Here is a 21,403-nt window from a genome sequence, read left to right on the forward strand (position 1 = left end):
TGAGCAAATCTTTCCTAATTCCCATTTAACTGACAGGGAAAAGTCCAAACCATTCTAGTCCGCTTGAATACAGGAAGCCAGACAAACTTTGAATTTGCTTGATTACTCTGTACTGGATTCTATATTATTTCATACACTTACTTCACTCAGAGATTTGCTAAAGACTTGCACTGAATTACAAACTTAGCCTAACCAAGATGGTATACAGCAGAACCATAAGAGATGCTGTTCTACAAGACACAAACCTTATAAAGCAACCCAGTTATTGACTTGCAGCAACACAGATGCTGTTAACGTAAATTTTTAGTTTTAAACTGTGGACTGAAATTTCTAAGCAGCCTTAACTGAACAAACTTCAAAATATAGTAGATTAAACTCAGGTCTATATTATCCCTCACATCCTGTATCTGTATGTGCTGTCATCTAGTTCCCTCTATATGGCTGAACAACAGTAAGTGCATTACATAAAGAACCAAATAGTACATTTAGCAGGGACATGGCTTAATTGTAAACGGTAACAGCAGTTAGCATATACAACAGTGTGTGACTTGTAAATCTTGTTGTGAATACCCTAGTTACTATTCTGCACAGTGAGTTAAAGATCTGTGGGGTTATTATCACTACTCCTGAATATTTCAATACTAAAATATGAAATGAGGATCACTAGACTGCTACTTTTAATGTTTGTGATTTAACATAAAGCAGCAGCCTTTTTTCCTCTCTTTCTTACAGTTCAGTGGTATACAGTCAATTGTCTCTGCTAGCATCAGAGTAATCCAAACTTCCTTAGCTCATCAAATTCAGAAAAATGCTCATGACTTTTTATCACTTCAACTGCTACCAGTGAAAAAAGAGGCAGCAGTCATGCCTTCCATAGTAGTTAAAAGTGCACATTTCTAAAGTACAGTAGTAATGTTGCCTCACTGATGAGACCAGGGCATACAATTTCCTTAACATGGTCTAATTTTATGACAATTACAGGAAAACACCACAAAATAACAGGACATGAATGACAGAAAAGGCATTTTTTCACAGATTAGTTTCAAATATAAGAGGTCTATGTACATTTTTCTTAGATATGAATCCACTTTTTAATTTAAAAAAATATGTGAGACATTGTTAACCAGATGAAGGAAATGCTTAATTCATCATTGAACCACTTTTCCAAGCAACTCTTAATTTTATCCACTAATCTCCCCGAGCAGTTTTCAAATCACTTCATTCACTATTTAGCAAAGTGTAATCTGACCAAGTTAAACACTACCATACTGAACTAATGATACATTTTCTAGCATTTAGCTACAAACCTGTTGCTTCTCTCACGATACTAATATCTGTAGGAGATCCAAGGCCAGAAGAAAGCAATACATAGCTGACAATCTTTCTGTATAGACTTTCTAGTTCCTCTCGGGTTCGAGAACGACTGTCTGTAATTTCTCGACTCACAGGAGCCAGTCTGGACTCCAGCACCCGATGGTGCTCATGTAGGAACTCATCTGTATTAAAAAAAACTCCATTTAATACTACCTGACAACAACAATAATAACTGATATAAGCTTCCACTGACATTTCAAAATCTTATTTCATTTTTTTACATTCTCATTTCATCAAAAAAAAGAAGTTATGTACACACCATAACATTCCATGCTTGTTGTCCATGTCGCCCTTCATTCTTACTGGATGGGTATGGAGCCGATCCTCGGCTCTGACTTGGCCGAATACACTAGTTTGAAGTCTCTAACTTGGCTCGTGGCAGAGTAGGTATCCCATCATGCAGTAGTGCAATTCTTCAGATCTTGTTTGTTGCTAACTATAACAAAGACTAAAATAATAAAAACATTAAAGCTTAAATACCAAACAGTTTAAATTCATTGGTTCAGTACTAACCAATACTATGCTTAAAAATCCCACTTCTCAAGAACAGTAAGCATTATGTGCATGACCAAACAATGAATAATTAATTAGTTGGGCGGCGCAGTGGTGCAGTGGTTAACATTGTCACCTCACAGCAAGAGGTTCTCCGGTTTGATTCTCTGCTGGGGTGCCTTCTGTGTTTAGTTTGCATGTTCTCCCTGTGTTCACGTGGGTTTCCTCCGGGTACTCCGGTTTCCTCCCACATTCCAAAGACATGCATCTGGAGCATTTCTCCCCGGGCCTCCACTGAAAACAGGCTCTGTGGAACCTAGTCGGACTTTCCCGGTCAACAAATGATAAATAAAATAAATAAAAAATAGTTAAATTCAGTGTAATAAAAATTCATTTCTACGAAAAACACTTCCCTACATGGGACAATATATGGTACATGTACTACCCTAACAGTACGTAAAAAGACAAATCCATGAATGCTAAATATGTATTAAAAACATACACAAGAGTAATTAAAATACATGTTTAAAATGGACAGTAAAATACTTTATCAATACCTAATGAAACAACCAATTAAACTAGTTCCACCTTTTCTTTCAATATAGGCATAATAGAAATAAATTCATTAATGCCTGGTGGGTGGTCAGCAGCTAGCCTCAATTGCCACATCTACTCTTTCTTATTTAATATATTTTGCCAGTCACCACCTCTTGCATCTACTGTGACAAAATCAAGAATGCCAAACTTAAAACACCTGAAATTCTTACACGTTGTACTATGTTTGTATAGTGCGTTGGTATTCTTTTCATTCTTGATGTCATAGAGATGCTCATATATCCTACTTATCAGCATCCTTTCCATCTTACCAATGTAAAAAGACGGACAGGTGCTGCATTTAGCGATATACACAAGTTTATTGGAACAACAATTTCCATTTTTTAATAAAATAACACTTTTTGTCTGATTCTCAATATTTATTTTGTTGTCCAACAAAATATAGGAGCAATAGTGGCATCTACCACAAGGCTTACTGCCAGCTAGGTTCCCCTTCCTATTATTTGAAAGTTTATTTGTTTCTACCAAGGATTTAATATTACCCCCTACCTTGGTGGAAAATATGGGTTTATCACCCAAAATACGTATTATTTCAGAATTATTTCTGAAAATGTTCCAATTTCTTACCAAAGTCACTTTGACCTGAGAGTATAAGGGATTAAATTGAACTACACATGCTTGTTGAAAATGTATGCTATTGGAAACTATCTCTCCCTTAGATGGGTAACTAAGTTTGTCCTCATTCACACCCAATAAAGATTTATAAATAATACCCCATTTTCCCAACACCTCATCAAGTATTGGGTCAATAAGGTGACCCGGGTAACCTTATTAAACATGTATTTTAATTACTCTTGTGTATGTTTTTAATACATATTTAGCATTCATGGATTTGTCTTTTTATGAACTGTTAGGGTAGTACATGTACATGTACCATATATTGTCCCATGTAGGGAAGTGTTTTTCGTAGAAATTAATTTTTATTACACTGAATTTAACTAATTAATTATTCATTGTTTAGTCATGCACATAATGTTTACTATTCATGAGAAGTGGGATTTTTAAGCATAGCATTGGTTAGTACTGAACCAATGAATTTAAACTGTTTGGTATTTAAGCTTTAATGTTTTTACTAATACCTGTTCTGATGAAGTCAATTTACTTGATAAAAGCACTTAACCTCATGTCTTTGTATTAATAAAAAAACTTTTCTGTGGACCCGCAACGCTGTGCTACTTTTGGTTACTTGGTTTACTTTGAGCACATTGTGCACCGTTTGTTTGGATTTGTAGTTTTTGGTGACTGTTGCAATGGGGTTCCCAGATTCTTTTACTCTCTCCTATATTGTGGATTCTGGGAAGCCCGAGATCTTGGCCTTGAAGAAGGAAGTGGCTGACCTCAAGGGAGAACTAACCAAATTAATTGAGTTATTTACACAGAGTAAGAAGGATTCTGGCAATTCTCCTTCTTCTCCTTGTTTGCCTGATGTTTTTAAAAGGGGCGATGGTAGTAATGGCAATCCTGGTAATCTTTGTACTGAAGGGAATCGCTCTGGGCATTGCCACTTTAAGAGAGCGTGTGACGTCATCACTATGGTTCAAGTTCAAGATGGAGGTGAAAGAACTTGTTTGGCACTTCACGCTAGTAAAGTTACATGCTTTGAAGATCATAATGGTGTTTTTTAAGACAAACGCTCCTTCAAAAACAACTGTGTTGCGCAATTCGACGATGAGATCGAGTCGACTGTTGTGGAAATCTCTAGTGGTCAAACAGAACGACGACAGGAGAATTCAGCTGTTATATTAAATACAGGTACTGTATTAAATCCTTTGGTTAATCAAAACAGCGTTTCTTATAACTTTAGTAAATCCAATCAACAACATCTTTCTGGGGAGGCTTTGATTTGGATAACGCATGTGAAAAATGTACCTGTAAGGACAAGAGTAGATTAAACTCTAAATGTGCAACTAATTATAACAGTCAATCTGGTGAAGGAAGACGCCATACCAATAATGGTCAAGTAGGAGATGCTTACACTTGTAAGGACAATGGACATATTAAAAATACTGTTGGTAGTCTTGATAAGTTAATGCAGAGGCATTTTTCTTTTCAAGACACGGCTTTTAAAACTTGTAATACAGCTCCAGCTAATGGTACCGTTCAACAGTGGGACTATTCATCTCTAAGGGAAATGATATATGCATTTGAAAAGAAATTGTTTAAATTCAAACTGTGTGAGATGGATATTTGTTATTTAAATGAATGTATCAAACAGCAATTGGTACCACAAGGGTTGAGAGTTTTCAAATTTCCATACAGCATTTACTATGATGCTGGGACTGTTAAGACTTTTTCTGAAATGTTTGATAAATGGGGTTTAGAATTATTAACTAAAACTGTGGCTATCTGTGAGGGTATGGTGACTGTATTAAGGGATGATGTTAATATATTAAATGAGAAAATTAACACTGATTTATTATTTTCACAATATGAAAATTTGTATCATAAGGTAATTAATAAGATTGGAAAAAAATGTAACCCATTTTTAAGAAAAAAAATAAAAAAATGGAAAGGGACACTAAGCAGTATAAACTGCATAAAGTGTATCTACTCCTAATGATATTATATGGAACAAGAGCAGGAATATAGGAGAATGGAGGGGAATGGAGGATCTGAATATCAGTAAAATAGTATGAATGTATGTATGATGGTGATCCTGGTATTAAGTCTGAATGCTTATGTGTTAATTTTATATAACCCCTCGAATTTTTGAAAAGAAAGAAGAAGACAGACACAGACAAGGATGAACAAGGTTTAAGAAGCAGAGTGACAACTACAAAAACATACTACAAACAACAATGACATATAATTATGTTTAGATAATAATAATAATAAATATATTTTAAAATAAATTATATAACAACTCTGGAATTACTTTCCAATTAAAAGTATTTTTTAAATATTCTTTTGGGGTTTAAGTTTTTTCCTACATTATAATAGAGTTGATATAGAGTTTAATAGAATTAAATCTGAATCTTTTAAGAAATTAAATCTGAATCTTATTTTCTCGATAATCTAACAAAAGTGGACCTACTGACCATCTAAAGATTAGTAGTAAGTTTAATCCACCTTTTGACATTGGTTGAATTGGCATATATGAAAATTGGTAAAAGAAACAAATATATAGAAACTGGGGAAAAAGGAAAAACCTTAAATGGAATCAGAAATGAATATAGAATAAAGGATAGTTAGGCAAATTAAGGTTTGAGGTGCACCTGATAAAGAGTCAGGGTGTGGTATATTTTTATATAAAGATTATAATAATGAATATTATCAATTTTTGTATTTCAAGAGGAAAGTTATTGTTCATGTTCTAAAAATGAGATCAATATTTTTTAGTATTTGTTGGAACACAGTTATTTGTATGAATATTTTATAAAGAATAAAATTTATTTTTTAAATAACAAATTTTTTTTAATAAATATCATTCCTTTAACATTTAGTTTAGGAATTCCACATAAAATATAAAGCCAAGCAGTGGTTTCATTTAGAAGAACTACAAGCAGGTTCTCAGACACACAACCTAAAATCATTCTATGTGGATAAAAAAAATTATTATTATAATAAAATACTTTTTTTACTAAACTATTTTACTTTTTTTAATTTTATTGATATTTCTTTCCTTTGGAGTTTAAGTACATTGATTTATTACTACCTTGTACAAAGGTTTTTTTCATGTATCTTTTGAAGAAGGAAGTTTCTTTATTTTTTTGTGAGAAAAATTTTTGGGGGGATAATCCTTTAAATGATTTTAATGAGTAAGTGAATTAGAATAACCACATTTTTGGGGGTGAATACTTTTGGATTGGGGGCTTGTTTGTGTGTGGCAATTGAAAGGCTGTTTGCTATATGTGTGTGGAATATATATGGTTTTCTTAACAATACAAATTTTTGTAATTCAAAAATATTTATCAATCATGCATATTCATGCATATTATGATGTGGTTATTGTGTGGAAGGGAAGTGCTGATGTTTATTAGAAAAAAAAATAGAAATGATGCAATTTTACAATATATTAGTGTGACTTTTTGCATTAAAATCAATTTAAAAATACTTTTTCTTGTAAATATTTTTAAAAAACAAAAATGTATTGATTTTCAAAAATAAAGCAAAAACAACTTTTTAATTGCAAAAAATATTATACTAACAACACATATTTGCATCAAAATTAATATTGTCAAATACTATGAAGGATGATGTGATATCTGAGTTTAAGAATCTAAGGGGTTATGTTCCTTGAGAGAGGTACAAGTCACCTTATTGACCCAAGACTTGATGATGTGTTGGGAAATGGGGTATTATTTATAAATCTTTATGGGTGTGAAATGAGGACAAACTTAGTTACCATCTAAGGAAGATTGTTTGTTTCCACAGTATAAATTTTCAACAAGCATGTAGTGTAATTTAGTCCCTTATACCTCTCTCCTCACTTTTGTTAAGAATTGGAAATTGGAACATTTTCTTCAGAATGAAATAATAACACGATTTTGGGTGATAAACCCATATTTTCCACCTCAAGGTAGTAAATTAAAAATCCTTGGCAGAAACAAATAAACTTTCAAATAATAGGAGGGGAATCTAGCTGGCAGTAGCCTTGTGGTAGATGCTATGGCTGTTATATATTTTTTTGACAACAAAATAATTATTGAGAATCAGACTAAAAGTGCTATTTTATTAAAAATGGAATTGTTGTTTGGATAAACTTGTGCATATATTATGTCGTATGACATAATCCCGTCTTTTTTTTTTACGGTTTGGCATTCTTGATTTTGTCACAGTAGATGCAAAAGGTGGTGACTGGCAAAATATATTAAATAAGAAAGAGTTGATGTGGCAATTGAGGCTAACTGCTGACCACCCACCAGGCATTAATGAATTTATTTCTATTATGCCTGTATTGAAAGAAAAGGCAGAACTAGTTTAATTGGTTGTTTCATTAGGTATTGATAAAGTATTTTACTGTCCATTTTAAACATGTATTTTAATTACTCTTGTGTATGTTTTTAATACATATTTAGCATTCATGGATTTGTCTTTTTATGTACTGTTAGGGTAGCACATGTACATGTACCATATATTGTCCCATGTAGGGAAGTGTTTTTCGTAGAAATGAATTTTTATTACACTGAATTTAACTAATTAATTATTCATTGTTTGGTCATGCACATAATGCTTACTATTCATGAGAAGTGGGATTTTTAAGCATAGTATTGGTTAGTACTGAACCAATGAATTTAAACTGTTTGGTATTTAAGCTTTAATGTTTTTACTATTACCTGTTCTGATGAAGTCAATTTACTTGATGAAAGCGTTTAACCTCATGTCTTTGTATTAATAAAAAAACTTTTCTGTGGACCCGCAACGCTGTGCTACTTTTGGTTACTTGGTTTACTTCGAGCACATTGTGCACCGTTTGTGTGGATGTGAAAGACTAAAATAATCATATGTCATCAGGTCAAGAAAAACAAAGAGAGTCAAAGGAGCTCATTTATATGAGGAAACAACTCTCCACCAGGTCCTCTGGGAGTCCTTGGATGGGGGAAGGTGGGAGGATCGTAAGAATGAAGGGCGTGATGGACAACAAACATGGAACGTTATGGTGAGCACATAACTTCTTTATGTTATGTTGTCCTATCTCGCCTTCATTCTTACTGGATGGGACAGCAAACCTAGCACCTTTTCCCTGGGTGGCTCACGGGAGCCCACTTTTGAGCACAGTGGAACTTAATGAGTAATAAATGTATGAGGATTTGCCCACAGCATCAGCACAAATAGTGTCCATTGACATTCTGGCCTGGAAAGCAGAGGATGTTGCTAATGCTCTGATTGAGTGACCTCTAACTCCGAATGGCAAATTTCTATTATAGAAGGTGTATATAAAAGTGATACCATTTGAAAGCCAATTTGAAAGTGTGACTTTAGACACTGGCATGCCCTTTTTTTCTTCAGAGAAAGAGATGAACAATTGGTCTGATTTCCTGAAAGCTTTAGTTCTATGCAGATAGAACCTGAGCTGTCTATGCACATCCAGTTGGTGGACTTTATACTCTGCCTTGTTGCTATGATTGGGAAAAAACACTGGGAGCTCAACAGACTGATTTAGATTGGATTGAGAACAACCTTAGGTATAAAGGACGGATTAGTTCCTAGCGATACCCTATCCTTATGGAAAGTCAAATATGGTAGTTTGATAGTACTTGCAACTCTGAGACTCTTCTTGCAGATGTTACAGCTACTAGAAGGATAGTCTTTCAAGAATGAAATTTGAGGTCACAAGATGAGGAGGGCTCGAATGGTGGCAATGTTAGATGAGAGAGGACAAAACTTAAATCCCAAGGAGAGAACAGTTCTTTCATAGATCTCAATAAAGAAGTGCCTTTTAAAAATGCTTTACACAATCTGTGTCACATTAGGTTAGGAGTATATTCACCAATGTGGAAATTTGAGATTGGCACCAGTTGGACTCTAATTGTAGCTGCAGCCGAGCCTTGCTGGAAGAGTTGTGTAAGAAATTCTAAAATTGAGCCAACTGGAGCAGAAAGGGTGCCAATGTTTCTGGTTTGTGCCCAGTAGGAGAACCTCTTCCATTTACTAGTATATCATTTTCTGGTAGAATCTTTATGAGAGGATATCAAGATGTGTTTGACTGCTGGAGTGAATTCTTGAAGCCTAAGTCTGGAAGTGGAGCAGCCATGCTGTCAAACTGAGGGTGTGGAGAGAAGGATGAAGTGCTCCTGGCATATGGGTCAGGAGGTCTGGAAATGGGTCCAGAACCCACGGCTTCTCCTGCAGATGAGGCCAGAGGAAGGGGAACCAAATCTGACGAGGCCAATATGGGGCCCTGAGAATCAGCCTGCTTCCCAAGGATTTTGTTTCTGGATGACTTTGGGTATGAGGAGAAACAGGGGAAAGGCATAAAAAAGTCCCGAGGGCCAATTGTGAACAAGTACGTCTCTCGGTGTCTCCCCCAGAGGGGGGATTAGGGCAAAGTAACTGCTGCGTTTGGTATTCATGGGAGTGGCAAAAAGATCGCAGCAAGGCTTGCCCCATTTCCGGAAAATCTGTTCTGCTATGCTCTGGTTTAGAGACCACTCGTGAGACATTAATATTTCCCTGCTAAGTTTGTCCGCTATCGCATTGGATTTCCCTGGGATGTACGTTGCTACTAGAAAGCGTTGGGAAGAGATTGCCCATTGCCAAACTCTCAGAGCCTCTCGACAAAGTGGGTATGATCTGGTTCTTCCTTGTTTGTTTATGTGCCATACCACTGACATAGTGTCTGACTGGATTGCAATCATCCCTAGTGGAAGAGAGTCATGGAGTAGAAGCACTACTCTCAACTCTAGAACACTGATGTGCAAATGAGCCTCATGTTCTTGCCATATGCCTTGGACCGTCCTTCACAGATAATGACCCCCCCCACCCTATCTGGGAAACATCTGTGGTCACTGTAGCAACAGGTTGTTGTGGTATAAACGGTCTTCTGATGGTCACGTGATTGGACTGAGTCCACCACCATAGATCTCTCTTGCATGACTGTTATTCTGATCAGATGGGACATAGGAAGTTCTTGTAGTGACCACTGGGAGAACAGGAGCCATTGAAGGATTCTCATATGCATCCTGGCTAGAGGAACTAGAGTTATAGTTGAAGCCATGGTTCCTAGAAGTTTCAGAACTACCTTTGCCTTTACCTTGTCCCTGGGAAGAAGGTGTACTATTTGCTGTCTGAGGGCAGAAATTCTGCCAGGTGGAAGATGTGCCATCAGAGAAACGGTGTCTAGGTCTGCGCCTATGAAAGTAATATGTTGACAGGGCAACAAGGCAGATTTTTGCAAATTGACTGTTATGCCTAGCTAAGAACAAATTTCCAGTGTTGCATCCCTGGCTTGTTGAAGTAGATGCTTAGTGGTAGCAGTTAGGAGCCAGTCATCCAGATACGGAAACACTTGGAATCCCAGATGTCTCAAGTGAGCCTTTACTACTGCCCTGCATTTGGTGAACACTCTGAGGGCTGTAGTGAGACCAAAGGGAAGTGCTCAGAACTGATAATGAGTGGCTCCTAGCCAGAAGCGTAAATGACTCCTTGATGCTATGTCCATTTTTATGTGGTGGTACGCATCTTGGAGGAAAGTATTGACTGCAGTGTTATAGGTTCATAGGTTCATAGGTTTATACTAGGCTATCTGCCCCAAGGCATTTATAAGCCTAGCCCGAATTTTTGTGGCTTACGCCACCACTTATATGAAAAAATACTGTACCCATTAGTTTGTTGTGCCTCTGTCCAGCAGTGACACAGAGATGATTCTCGGGGTAAACCTACGATCTCCCATCCACAGGTCAAGATTTCTCTTGAACAGAGCCAGCGAGGTGCTCTGCCTCACATGGACCGGGACTCTATTCCACAGCATAGTCTCTGAGTGATAAATCTATCCCTCCAGCACGTCCTATTTATATCCGTGCTAAGGTTTAAGTCGCTTGCTCTAGTGGTTTTGGTGGATTTGGATTTTTTGAGGTGGAGCATGTCCATTAATTCCGGGTTGGACATGGCCTTGTATGTCAGGCACATGTCACCTCTGAGCAGACGGTATGCGACTGAATAGAGCTGGAGTTTCTTCAATCTGGCAGCATATGACAGATTTTGGAGTCCCTTTATCCTTTTGGTGAGAAACTTTTGGGGTCTCTCCAATTGCTGCAGATGTCGGGCGAGATACATCCTGAATGGGGCATTGTACTCGATCATTGGTCTGATAAGTGAAGAGTACAGGGGAACAATGACCTCACTAGATCTGGATGTGAATCCTTTCATGATCAGGTGGGCAATGTAGAAGGTCTTTCTAACCACTTTAGCAACGTGAGTGTCAAAAGAAAGGCCACTGTCAACCTGGGTCCCCAGGTCCCTGATAACCTCTTCTGTGCTTAGTGGATTGCCACCTATATGGTAGCTTGGGGTTACCTTGTTTTTCCCGAAGGGTATGACTATACATTTTTTGGTGTTTAACTTCAGGCCATGGCTCTGGCACCAGCTATCTGTTTCCGTGAGTCCCTTCTGAAGGATATCCGTGTCCGATGCACTTTCCACTATGGCCCAGTTTGCAGTCGCCTCGACACTTTGTCTGCCAAACCCCTCCCATGTTGCCCTGCACTCCCGCGCAGTAGATCCCGAACAATAGGGGCCAAGGACCGAGCCCTGTGGGACACCACTTGTGACCGGCTTGGAGTCTGACATAGCGCCAGCAACTCTAACCCTGTGGGTTCTGTCCTTAAGCCAGTTTGCAACCCATCTTGTGACATATGGGTTTACATTTAAGCTGGTAAGTTTTTCTACAATACCCGAGTGGGGTATTGTGTCGAAAGCCTTTGCAAGGTCAAGGTAGGCTGTATGGACTGCCTTTCCTCATCAATGGCCTTGGTGACTGTTTCAAGAAGTCAACCAAGTTCAAAAGGCATGATCTTCCCTTGACGGCCAAACTGGGTCGGGTCCAATGTCTGCAAGTCCCCTATATCTTTGTTTATGAGCTCCATTATGATCCTCTCCATAGCTTTGCAGATTAGACTTGTTAAGCTTATGGGGCGGTAATTACCAGGGTCCGTAGAGGCACCACCTTTGTGGAGTGGGACCACAGTTGCCGTACGCCACTCCTTGGGCACGTATCCTGTGGTAAGGCTGAGATTAAACAGCTGCCTTATGTGCGGGTTTAATTCCTCATTTAGCTCGTGTAGCACACAGCCGGGGACACCATCCGGTCCCATTGATGCTGTGTTTTTAGCTTTAGAGAGAGCAGCTTTCACCTGCGCATTTGAGATGTCTGGGAGGCTACACTCGCTGGGATAGTTATCTCTCCTTTAGGGGAGAGGGGTGAAGTTTGCACTGAACCTGTCTGCCAGTATGTTGGCAATGTCTGTGGGTTCAGTGATTTTTGTATCATTTTGGACTAATTCTGAGCATATCTGGGAGTTTCCACCCAGGTTCCTAACATAGCTGAAAAAGGCCTTATGATTGTCCTTTGAATCCATGGCAATTTTTCTCTCAAAATTGGCCTTAGTTGATTTTATGAGTGCTCGTATTTTTTACTAATAATGATCAGGGTGACATCCCTTTTATGGATTTTGTTCTATCATGTAATAGCTTTCTCCTCTTATTGTAAAGTTTGTTAATGGCTGGGGTCCACCAGACTGGACGTTTGCCCTTTGTGGAAAGAGTCTTGGTTTTATTTGGGATTGCCTGATCCATGCAGTCCTGGAGGTGTTCATAGAAGGCATTTGTAAGGGCTACCACAGCTTGGGTTGTGGTTTCCACTGTCTCAGGGGCCTTGAAGGATACCACACCAGTCTTGAGTAGTGTGAAGTTTGCTTTAGAGAAGTTCTTCACTGTGGTCTTTTTGTTTGGGGTGGGGCGGGATGTGGATTTCCAGTGAGATTAGTTTATGATCAGATCTCACCAATGAGGGATATACTTCCGTGTGGAGCATTTTGTCCCCATGTTTGTGATAATGAGATCTAGTATGTTTTCTCCTCTCGTGGGAACAGTGACTAGCTGTTCCATGGCATTTGAATTTATGAACCCCAGGAACCGTTGGGCTAGAAAGTTAGGGCTTGAGTAATGTTCCCAGTCTATATTCGGGTAGTTGAAGTCACCCAATATGATGGTGTTTGGAGATACATTTATACCCTCCAGTGTCTTCAGGAAGGCTGTGTGGTGTTCCTGAGTTTGAGAGGGTGGCCTGTAGCATGCTACAATTTGTAGAGCAGTTTTGCCTATGGTTAGTTGCACCTGGATGGTTTGCGAAGCTTAGTGCGTTGCCACCAACCTGGAGGTGTGGGTATCCTTTATGAATATGGATACACCCTCCTTTTGTGGTGTGGTCCGGGTTTTGGGGCCGGAATGCATGATATGAGGTAAAACCTAATAGTGCCGGGTGCTCTCAGGAGCCTTGAACCAGGTTTCAGTTACAGCACAGACATCAATGTTCTCCATACTGAGAAGGGCCTCGAGTGGTGCATTTTGAGATTTAGACTTCTGGCATTGAGCAGCATTACCCTCAGTTTCTTCCCATTTTTGTTTTCTAGGGTGGTAGGTTTAGAATTTGAGCCTTGCCTAAAAAGGCACTATGGGGGTGGCAAGAGCCTTAGCCAATATCCGGAATCCCAGGGTGACAGGTGCAAGCCGTCCCTTAGAAGCAGCGTGGCTTGTCAAGCATGTCATCCCAGGCAGACAGACACTGGATCCCCTTTGAATGACACCAGACATTAAGCCAATTGTTAAAGCTGATCATCTTGTCTCTATATTGTGGCATCATTCTTGGTGAAGGAAGGATACTGCTCAGGGTTAGGGTCATACCTGCCTGGGCTACATAATCAGAGAGCTCCTCTATGTCACTTTTCATGTAGTCCAGGGAGGTACGTCTCAGGTCGTTCACACCAGCATGGACAATGACTGTGTCATATTTGTACTTGCCGTGGAGTGACCCGAGTGCTTGTGTTATGTGGCGGATTCTACCGCCCGATAGGCAGCTTACTGTGACCCTCTCCTTGTTCAGCCTGGTGAGTGGGACGTCAGTGTGTCTGTCTATGGAGTCACCTATGACAAGTATGTTTGGTGTTGTATTTGGCTTTAAGGGCTGTGACTGCTTTGCACACTGCTTTTGTGGTTTATGTGTTGCTTGTGAGGTGTCTTAAGGTAGCAGTTGTTTGGGTGTCTGCTTTGGAGGCCTCTGCTGTTTAGGTAAATTTTTACTCAGAGCCTCTGAGTATGTCTTTGTGTGTTTATGTGTTTGATTCAGTGGTGTGGTAGCATTATGTGAGGCTGGTTTTGTGGTGTGTGTAGTTGCCTTCTCCTCCTGTCTGGTCTTGCCAGTCCTGAGTTGAGAGAGCTCAGCCTCCAGTTTGGCTAAATAGCTGCATCTCTCGCAAGTATTTGTGTTATGTGGGAGGAGGAGAGGGTTGTCTGTGTACATGAGGCAGTTATAACATTGCCTCAATAGGTGGAATTAGCTTCCAGGGAAATAACAAGCAAACAAACAACAAGCATATAAACAAAGCTAGATTCAGCAGGCCTGGATCTAGTCTGTGCTAGAGCAAACAAGGTGTACCAATTTCAGTAAGATACAGTTCAAATATTCAGGCACTATAAACCTTTAACCAGAAATTCCCACCTCAGAAGGGCAGAGTCCAGCCTCTTCTCCCACAAGAGTGCAGACCACGAACCTTCTTAATGTAAAATAACTGGCCTGAAGCCCAAGTGCCTAAACCAGAACTAATACACTTGGACACTGGGCTCCCAATCAGCAGTTCCCAACTTAGAAGGATGAAAGCTACCTGTCCTGCCACCACAGTGCTTGCCACAAACCTTCCTAATGTAAAACAACTGGTCTGAAGCCCAAGTGCTTAATCCAAAAGACTTAGAATGATAGCTACACTTTAATCAAGTTACAACCAAGCAGTAATAAATACAATTGAATACTTTAGAGAATGTCTGGATTAGTGCTCAAGTTACACAAACAACGCTAGATCCAGCAGGCTCGAATCCAGTCTATGCCACAGCAAACAAGGCGCACCAACTTCAGTAAGAAGCAGTTCAGATATGCATGCACTATAAGCCTTTAACCAGAAATTCCCAGCTCAGAAGGGCAGAGTCCAGCCTCTCCTCCCACAAGAGTGCAGACCACGAACCCTCTTAATGTAAAATAACTGGCCTGAAAGCCCAAGTGCTTAAACCAGAATTAATACACTTTTAGAATAGCAGACACTGAGCCCTCAGTCAGCAGTTCCCAACCTAGAAGGATGTAAGCTACCTGTTCTGCCACAACAGTGCAGACCACAAACCCTCTCAGTGCAAAACAACTGGTCTGAAGCCCAAGTGTTTAAACCAAAAGGCTTAGAATGAGTTACACCAAGCAGTAATAAATACAATTGAGTATTTTTAAGATGATGCAAAAGTAAAATGAAGTAGGTAGAAACACAAGTACAGTAAAAGCAGATAAATTTTTTTTTTATCTGAACAAGTGCTGAGATCAAAGAAACAGATTTGAGAGCTGAAACTAGAAAACTGGCTAGTTATAAGAAAAAAAAAACAAGCTAGAAGGCTTCCCTCAAACACAGAAGGGCTTGGGGGCTCAGAAGCCTACAAATAGTCTATACCACTTAACAGGAAAGGCAGGAAATGAGCTTCATTTTTTTTTTGTCTGTTTCCTAGATGCTCTCTTTGTACACAGTAGGAGTGCCTGAAATCAGAATATGATCTCACTGCACTCAGTTGAGTGAGCAAATTAGATGAGCCCAGAGGCAGGCTGAGGGGCGGGCAGTTTCAAGGCCACTAAGATTAACACCAAGACAAAACCATTCGGAACTTGGACTTTTTGACATATTTGTTCAGTTTGCTGAGATCCAATATGGGTCTCCAGTCCCCTGTTCTTTTTGGCACTAAAAAGAATCTTGAGTAAGTTCCAAATCCTATTTGGTCTGCGGGGACTTTTTGGATGACTCTTTTGTCTAGCAACTTTTGAATTTCTATAGTTGTTTGCTCCCTTAGATTGGGTGGAACATCTCAGATTGTTCTGATATGTGGGAGAGGATGGAAAAAGGGAATGGCATATCCTCTGGATATTACACTTTGTACCCACTTGTCTTTTGATATTTTGCCAGGCTTCTGAGTACAAAGATAAATGCCCCCAGCTGCCTCCAGAGTAGAGCAGATGGGCCTCCTTTCAAGAGTGCTGGTAGGGACGCCCGTGAAAGGAATCACAGTCACCCTGGTTTAGCGGTCCCCCACTGCCTCTAGGACGACATCTACCATTGTTGCTTCCCCCTCTGCCCTTGGGGAAGAATTCACCTCATGTGTCTTGGAAAGCTCCCTGGGATCTTTTGAACCATATTTTCTCACACTTCTGATCTTTAGGGTAAGGTCTTGAAGGTAAGGAAACATGTACTCCAACAGCAGAGAGAGTTTTCCCTTCCTGCTCACATCTGGAGACTGTGTCTTTAACTTTAGGTCCAAAAAGTAAGGAACCATCAAAAGGGGCATTAGTAAAGGTAGACTTGAAAAGTACCACAAAATTACACAGTGCATCCAGGAGTGCCTCCTCAGGAAAACTTTTGTACCCACTGCCCTACTCTCTCCATCCGCTGCGTATGATATCAGTCTCATGGAGGAGTTGATGATGGAATTTAAGGTGGATAACTGGGAGGTGACCTTCTCTGGCACCCACCGCAGTCAAAGAACCTTGTAGAGTATCTCCTAGCTCCTTCAGAAGATCTCTTTGTAGCCTTGTAAAGTGTGTAAGGTAGTTCAGTGATCTGATTGTAAAAGTCGCTGATGAAAAGATACGTTTCCCATATCTGTCCATCCTTCGAGAATCTTTGTTCGGAGGATGGACAGATGAGGATGTCTCAGAAAGTTCCTTCTTGGTGACTGCCTCCATCACCATAGCATCTACAGGCACACCTTTGGTCAGAAATTCTTTTCCAGTGGGGGCTGACAAAAACTTGTTTGGCCTCCGAGGGACTGGTTCCATAGTGTCAGGTGACTCCCACACCTTTCGACTGACTAACTCCATTAGCTCATCAAAAGGTGGAGACATCCAGGAGGATGTAGGTTGAGATCCAAAAGCCTTCAGGTACACCGACTCCTCATTAGAAGGGGTGATGGTGTTCCAGCCACCTCTCTGTTTTAGGATCTCAAGGATATCTGCAAAGAAGATATCTTCAGAGGAAGACCATGGGGACCCTTCCGACTCGTTGAGGTCGGAGTCTGAGGTGATCGACTCATCAGGGGAGTCTATATGCTTCCTCTTGCATGTTCTCTTCAGAGGGGGCTCCTCAGAAGGGTATTCTGGGGAGGTCTCAGAAGAGTGGGGTTCACCCAATGGAGATTCCTGAGGCTCTGAATCTTTGCTGTCCAGTGGATGGGGTGGTGCCAAGACAGTAGCGGGTGCTTTGGGGAGACGAATACTAGTATCCTTGTGTAGAGCTGTAGGAGGGGACAGCACACTCCTCATCAGCTCAAAAGTAGAACCCACTGGCTCCGAGGACACCCCTGGTTCTGAGGAAACAGAGGAAACCCCTGTCTCCGAAGCTGATGTAGGAGCCAAGCTCAACTGAGCTGAAGCACCGAGGGGTAGACTCAGAACCGAAGTAGCTCCAAGTCACAGTTTCTTTCAGTTCCGAAGATCTTGGAGTCAAAGAACTAGGTTTATCGATAATAATTATCTCTGTCAGTTCTGAAGGCTGTAGAGCCAAGGAGGTCGATGCCTGTGAAATTTTTGTCAATTTTTCATAAGGGTCAGACTGAGCTGAAGAGACAGGGGTTGGCCTTTTAGTTGGTTTGTCCTTATGAAAAGAAGAGGACTTACTGGATGAAGACAAAGAAGCACTCTGCAGAGTTTCATCAAAGGTCAGTTTCAAGAGTCCTTTGACAATCAGTTTATTTTTCCTCTCCTGCAAAACACAGGCGCTAAAGGAATGGCAGAATGTACAAGTTTCCTGAAGATGGATTACTCCTAAACAGTAAACACAAATGCTGTGTCCATCAGTTTGTTTGTGTCTTTCGGCTTTTCCCGGTTAGGGGTCGCCACAGCGGAACTCCGGTCCGCTAATGATTGGTAGTTGATTTTTACATGCCAAGTTACCAGCCCTGACGCACAACCTTCAACGAAGGCACGCCCATTCACGCATGTCTCCACGCAGAAGACGCTCTAGCTGTGAATCGAACCGGACAGCGTCTTACTGTGAGGCGACAACGCTACCACAGCACCACTGTGTCCATCAGTAATGAACATTTTTTGGGAGCACTTTTGGCACTTCTTAAAGCCCGAAGGCTTATGTTTTTTCTCCCTAGTTTACTTAGACATGTTAGGAATGAAGAAATGCTACAATAACTATATAAAGTAAGTAAATGCCACACAGAAAAACACATGTAGAAAATTGTTAACACACTATAATTAACACACACAGCACATCTAGTGAAGCTAAAGGGGAAGGGAAATAACTTTTACTGTCTAATTAAAATGAGTACTAGGTCCTCTAATTTAAACGGACGTAGTAAGCTACCAGAAGAGGACACAAAGAAACACACTACTACTAGCCCTCTAACTCAAACAGGCAGTTAGCTCTCTAACTTAAACGAGCTAATAAACTAACTAATTAACTAACTATTAAAGCACTACACAGACAATCTATCTAAGTAACAGTTTAAGCACACCACCACTATAGCAGAAGGAGACGGGATACACAATACAGGCCTGGCGAAAAAAACGACGGCCAAGAAGAAGGACACAACAGTGATAAAATATCTCCCTAAGCTATGAAAAGCACAGCAGTCATAAAACTAAAGAAATTATAAATTATAAATATAGAAAAATAACAAAAAGTCAAAAAACCTAGCCACGGCCAAGAACATCCGAACTCGTAAAGCATCAAACGAGATCTGAGGAATTGCACTACTGCATGATGGGATCCCTACTCTGCCACAAGCCAAGTTAGAGACTTCAAGCTAGTGTATTCGGCCGAGTCCCAGTAATAATGAAGGCGAGATAGGACAACATAACATCTACAGTTTAATCTGATTAAATTACCTTCTCACATAAATAACAAAAATTTAACTTTGAAGACTCAAAAGAAGTGACTGGTGTGCAGGTTAGCTCATTACTCACTTCAGCACACAAAATGTGTTAAATGCTACACATACTCTGACTTAAAACAGAGATTTAACATATCATGCAATCTTGTATATAAATATTGAAGAATAAGTTTGTCACAGACATGTAAAGCACGAAAGGTACAAACAAAGCTAATTTTCAAATCACTGGCAATTAAATGTTACTGATCTCTGATGTTGGAAAGGTAGGGAAATGTTGCATACAACCACATCTGGAAATTCAGCAAATGTTAGCATGCACTTGTGAGAAATACAATGCTCAGCTTCTTAAAAGGGAACCATCAAAGCCTGCAAAATAAATGAACTGGTGTTACCTAGAGAAGGAACAAAAATTACTCTGAATCTGGAAGTTTCGAGGTGCTTGAAAAAGAATGTAGTTTCCCCTAGCTGCTCCATTAAATGATCTACACATTTTAGTTTTAAAGAAGCTAATACAGAGTACATTAAAAGTTAGATTACTTGATGAAGGCATGGCCGGCCTTAGGCATAGGCGAACTAGGCAACCGCCTAGGTTGCTGTACACGCCACCCTCACAAAGGGAGCAATTTTATTTACTTTTTTTTCATTATCCATTTGAAATTTCTGTTCTTCTTCACTTCTTATCGTCCTGTACTGCAGTGTTTGTGCCCTTCCCCCACTTCCGTAGTCCAACGCAAGATTTGCACAGTACATAGCACTGTCCCCTGCTGTGTTCTTCCATTCCCTCCCCCCTGCATTTATGTGATCAGACAGTAGCTACCATTACTAAGCATTACTGAAAGCATCCAGTCATTGATGCTTTCATACCACTGACGTCCCTGGCTACTGCTCCAATCGAGAGGAGTGTGGCTCTATTGAATTTCTTATTTCCCCTGGACTGGACATGCGTGAATCGGCAGCCTGATTCTCTTGACCACAGGCGGACAAAGATCAACTTTATTTAAAATGTTTGTTTGCATGCTTGCCTTAAGGTAAATGAGTCTTATTATAAAATTATCTGCTCAGCTCATTTTACATGCAACGCAATTGAAGAAAAACATCTGCAGGCAGTTGGTAATTCTGAGCTTTTATTTTTATTGGTTCTTTTCTTACCTGGCAAGACTCACGAGGTAATCTATAATGCAGATCTTTCTCAACAACTGTACCTTGGGAATCTTGCCAGGTATCAAAAAAAAATAAATAAATAAAGGCTCATGTAACAACTGTCTGCAGATGTTATGTTATCCCAGGGTTGGGAAAATCTGCTCTTCTTTTTTTAAAGATAATTAAGCCGGAAAATAACATGGCATGCTGCACACATACACTTAAGTTTAATTTATTCAAAATGCTGTTGTGTGCCACCATGAGGTTTGACTAAAAAATGCAGTCAGTCAGTATTGGCAAAGATTAGTTTCGTAACACTCACTGAACGGAAGTTGGAATTCAAGCTTGTAGTTCTATTAACGTTTGTTAATAGAACTAGCTTGAATTCAAAATGCAATTCAGTAAAAAACAAAAACAAAAAAAATCTTGCTTTTTTCCCACTTTTCTGAGATTTAAAAAAGTTCAGTTACAGGGTTGCTGTTTCCTGAACTGTTTGTAAGTTTCTGTGAGGCCATTTTTGCTTGGGCTAAAGGAAAGTCTCTCTGTTGATCAGTGGCAGTGAATAACATTGAGCAGCCTTCCCTGCCCCCCGTAGGAGTGGTTACTGACTTGAAACTGTAGTTTTATTGGCCAACAGGGGCCATTTCCAAAACTCCTTCATCTTCCTCTCTTAAAACCTAGTTGCCTCGTGGTTTTGGTGTCTTTTCAGGTTTGTTGGCTGTTGGTGAAGCACCCACCAAGAGGAGAAAACGCTGAGAGAAGAAGGGAGCCACTTTTGAGATTTTAAGTATTTTTTCTCTGTTTATTTGCTAAGTTTTTCTGCATAGCTGCCTAGTTTGAGCATTTTCTGGCTTGTTAAACTTGATTTCTGCATTAGTAGCTGTATTTAGAGCACAACCAAAAGTTGTTTACTGAATTTCCTGTTTGCACTTAATTTTAAATCGTTTTTTTTTCTCAAAACTTGCATATTTTCTGTCCTTGACCTAGCACTCTTGTGTGGGGTCATTTACTGCACTGTTATAACTTGATATTACCTGTGAACCTCTGCTATCTCTGAAAAAAAAAAATCAAAAAAAAAAATCTTGCTTTTAATCCCACTTTTCTGAGATTTAAAAAAGTTCAGTTACAGGCTTGCTGTTTCCTGAACTGTTTGTAAGTTTCTGTGAGGCCATTTTTGCTTGGGCTAAAGGAAAGTCTCTCTGTTGAT

The 21,403-nt window shown here is 39.8% G+C and overlaps 1 protein-coding gene across 5 annotated transcripts in view; it reads right to left on the bottom strand.

Moving 5' to 3' along the window:
* CFAP206 (cilia and flagella associated protein 206) overlaps positions 1-21,403 on the bottom strand; it is a 1,515,781-nt gene that overhangs the window by 854,251 nt on the left and 640,127 nt on the right. For all 5 annotated transcript variants that reach the window (XM_044069254.1, XM_044069237.1, XM_044069228.1 and 2 more), the window contains one exon: positions 1,308-1,496. In XM_044069254.1, the coding sequence (XP_043925189.1) occupies positions 1,308-1,496 (189 nt within the window). The remainder of the gene's footprint in view (positions 1-1,307; positions 1,497-21,403) is intronic.

This window comes from Protopterus annectens, chromosome 1.part0, assembly GCF_019279795.1.
Source record: "Protopterus annectens isolate FY-2018-M chromosome 1.part0, PAN1.0, whole genome shotgun sequence".
In the NCBI taxonomy this organism is placed as follows: Eukaryota; Metazoa; Chordata; order Ceratodontiformes; family Protopteridae; genus Protopterus; species Protopterus annectens.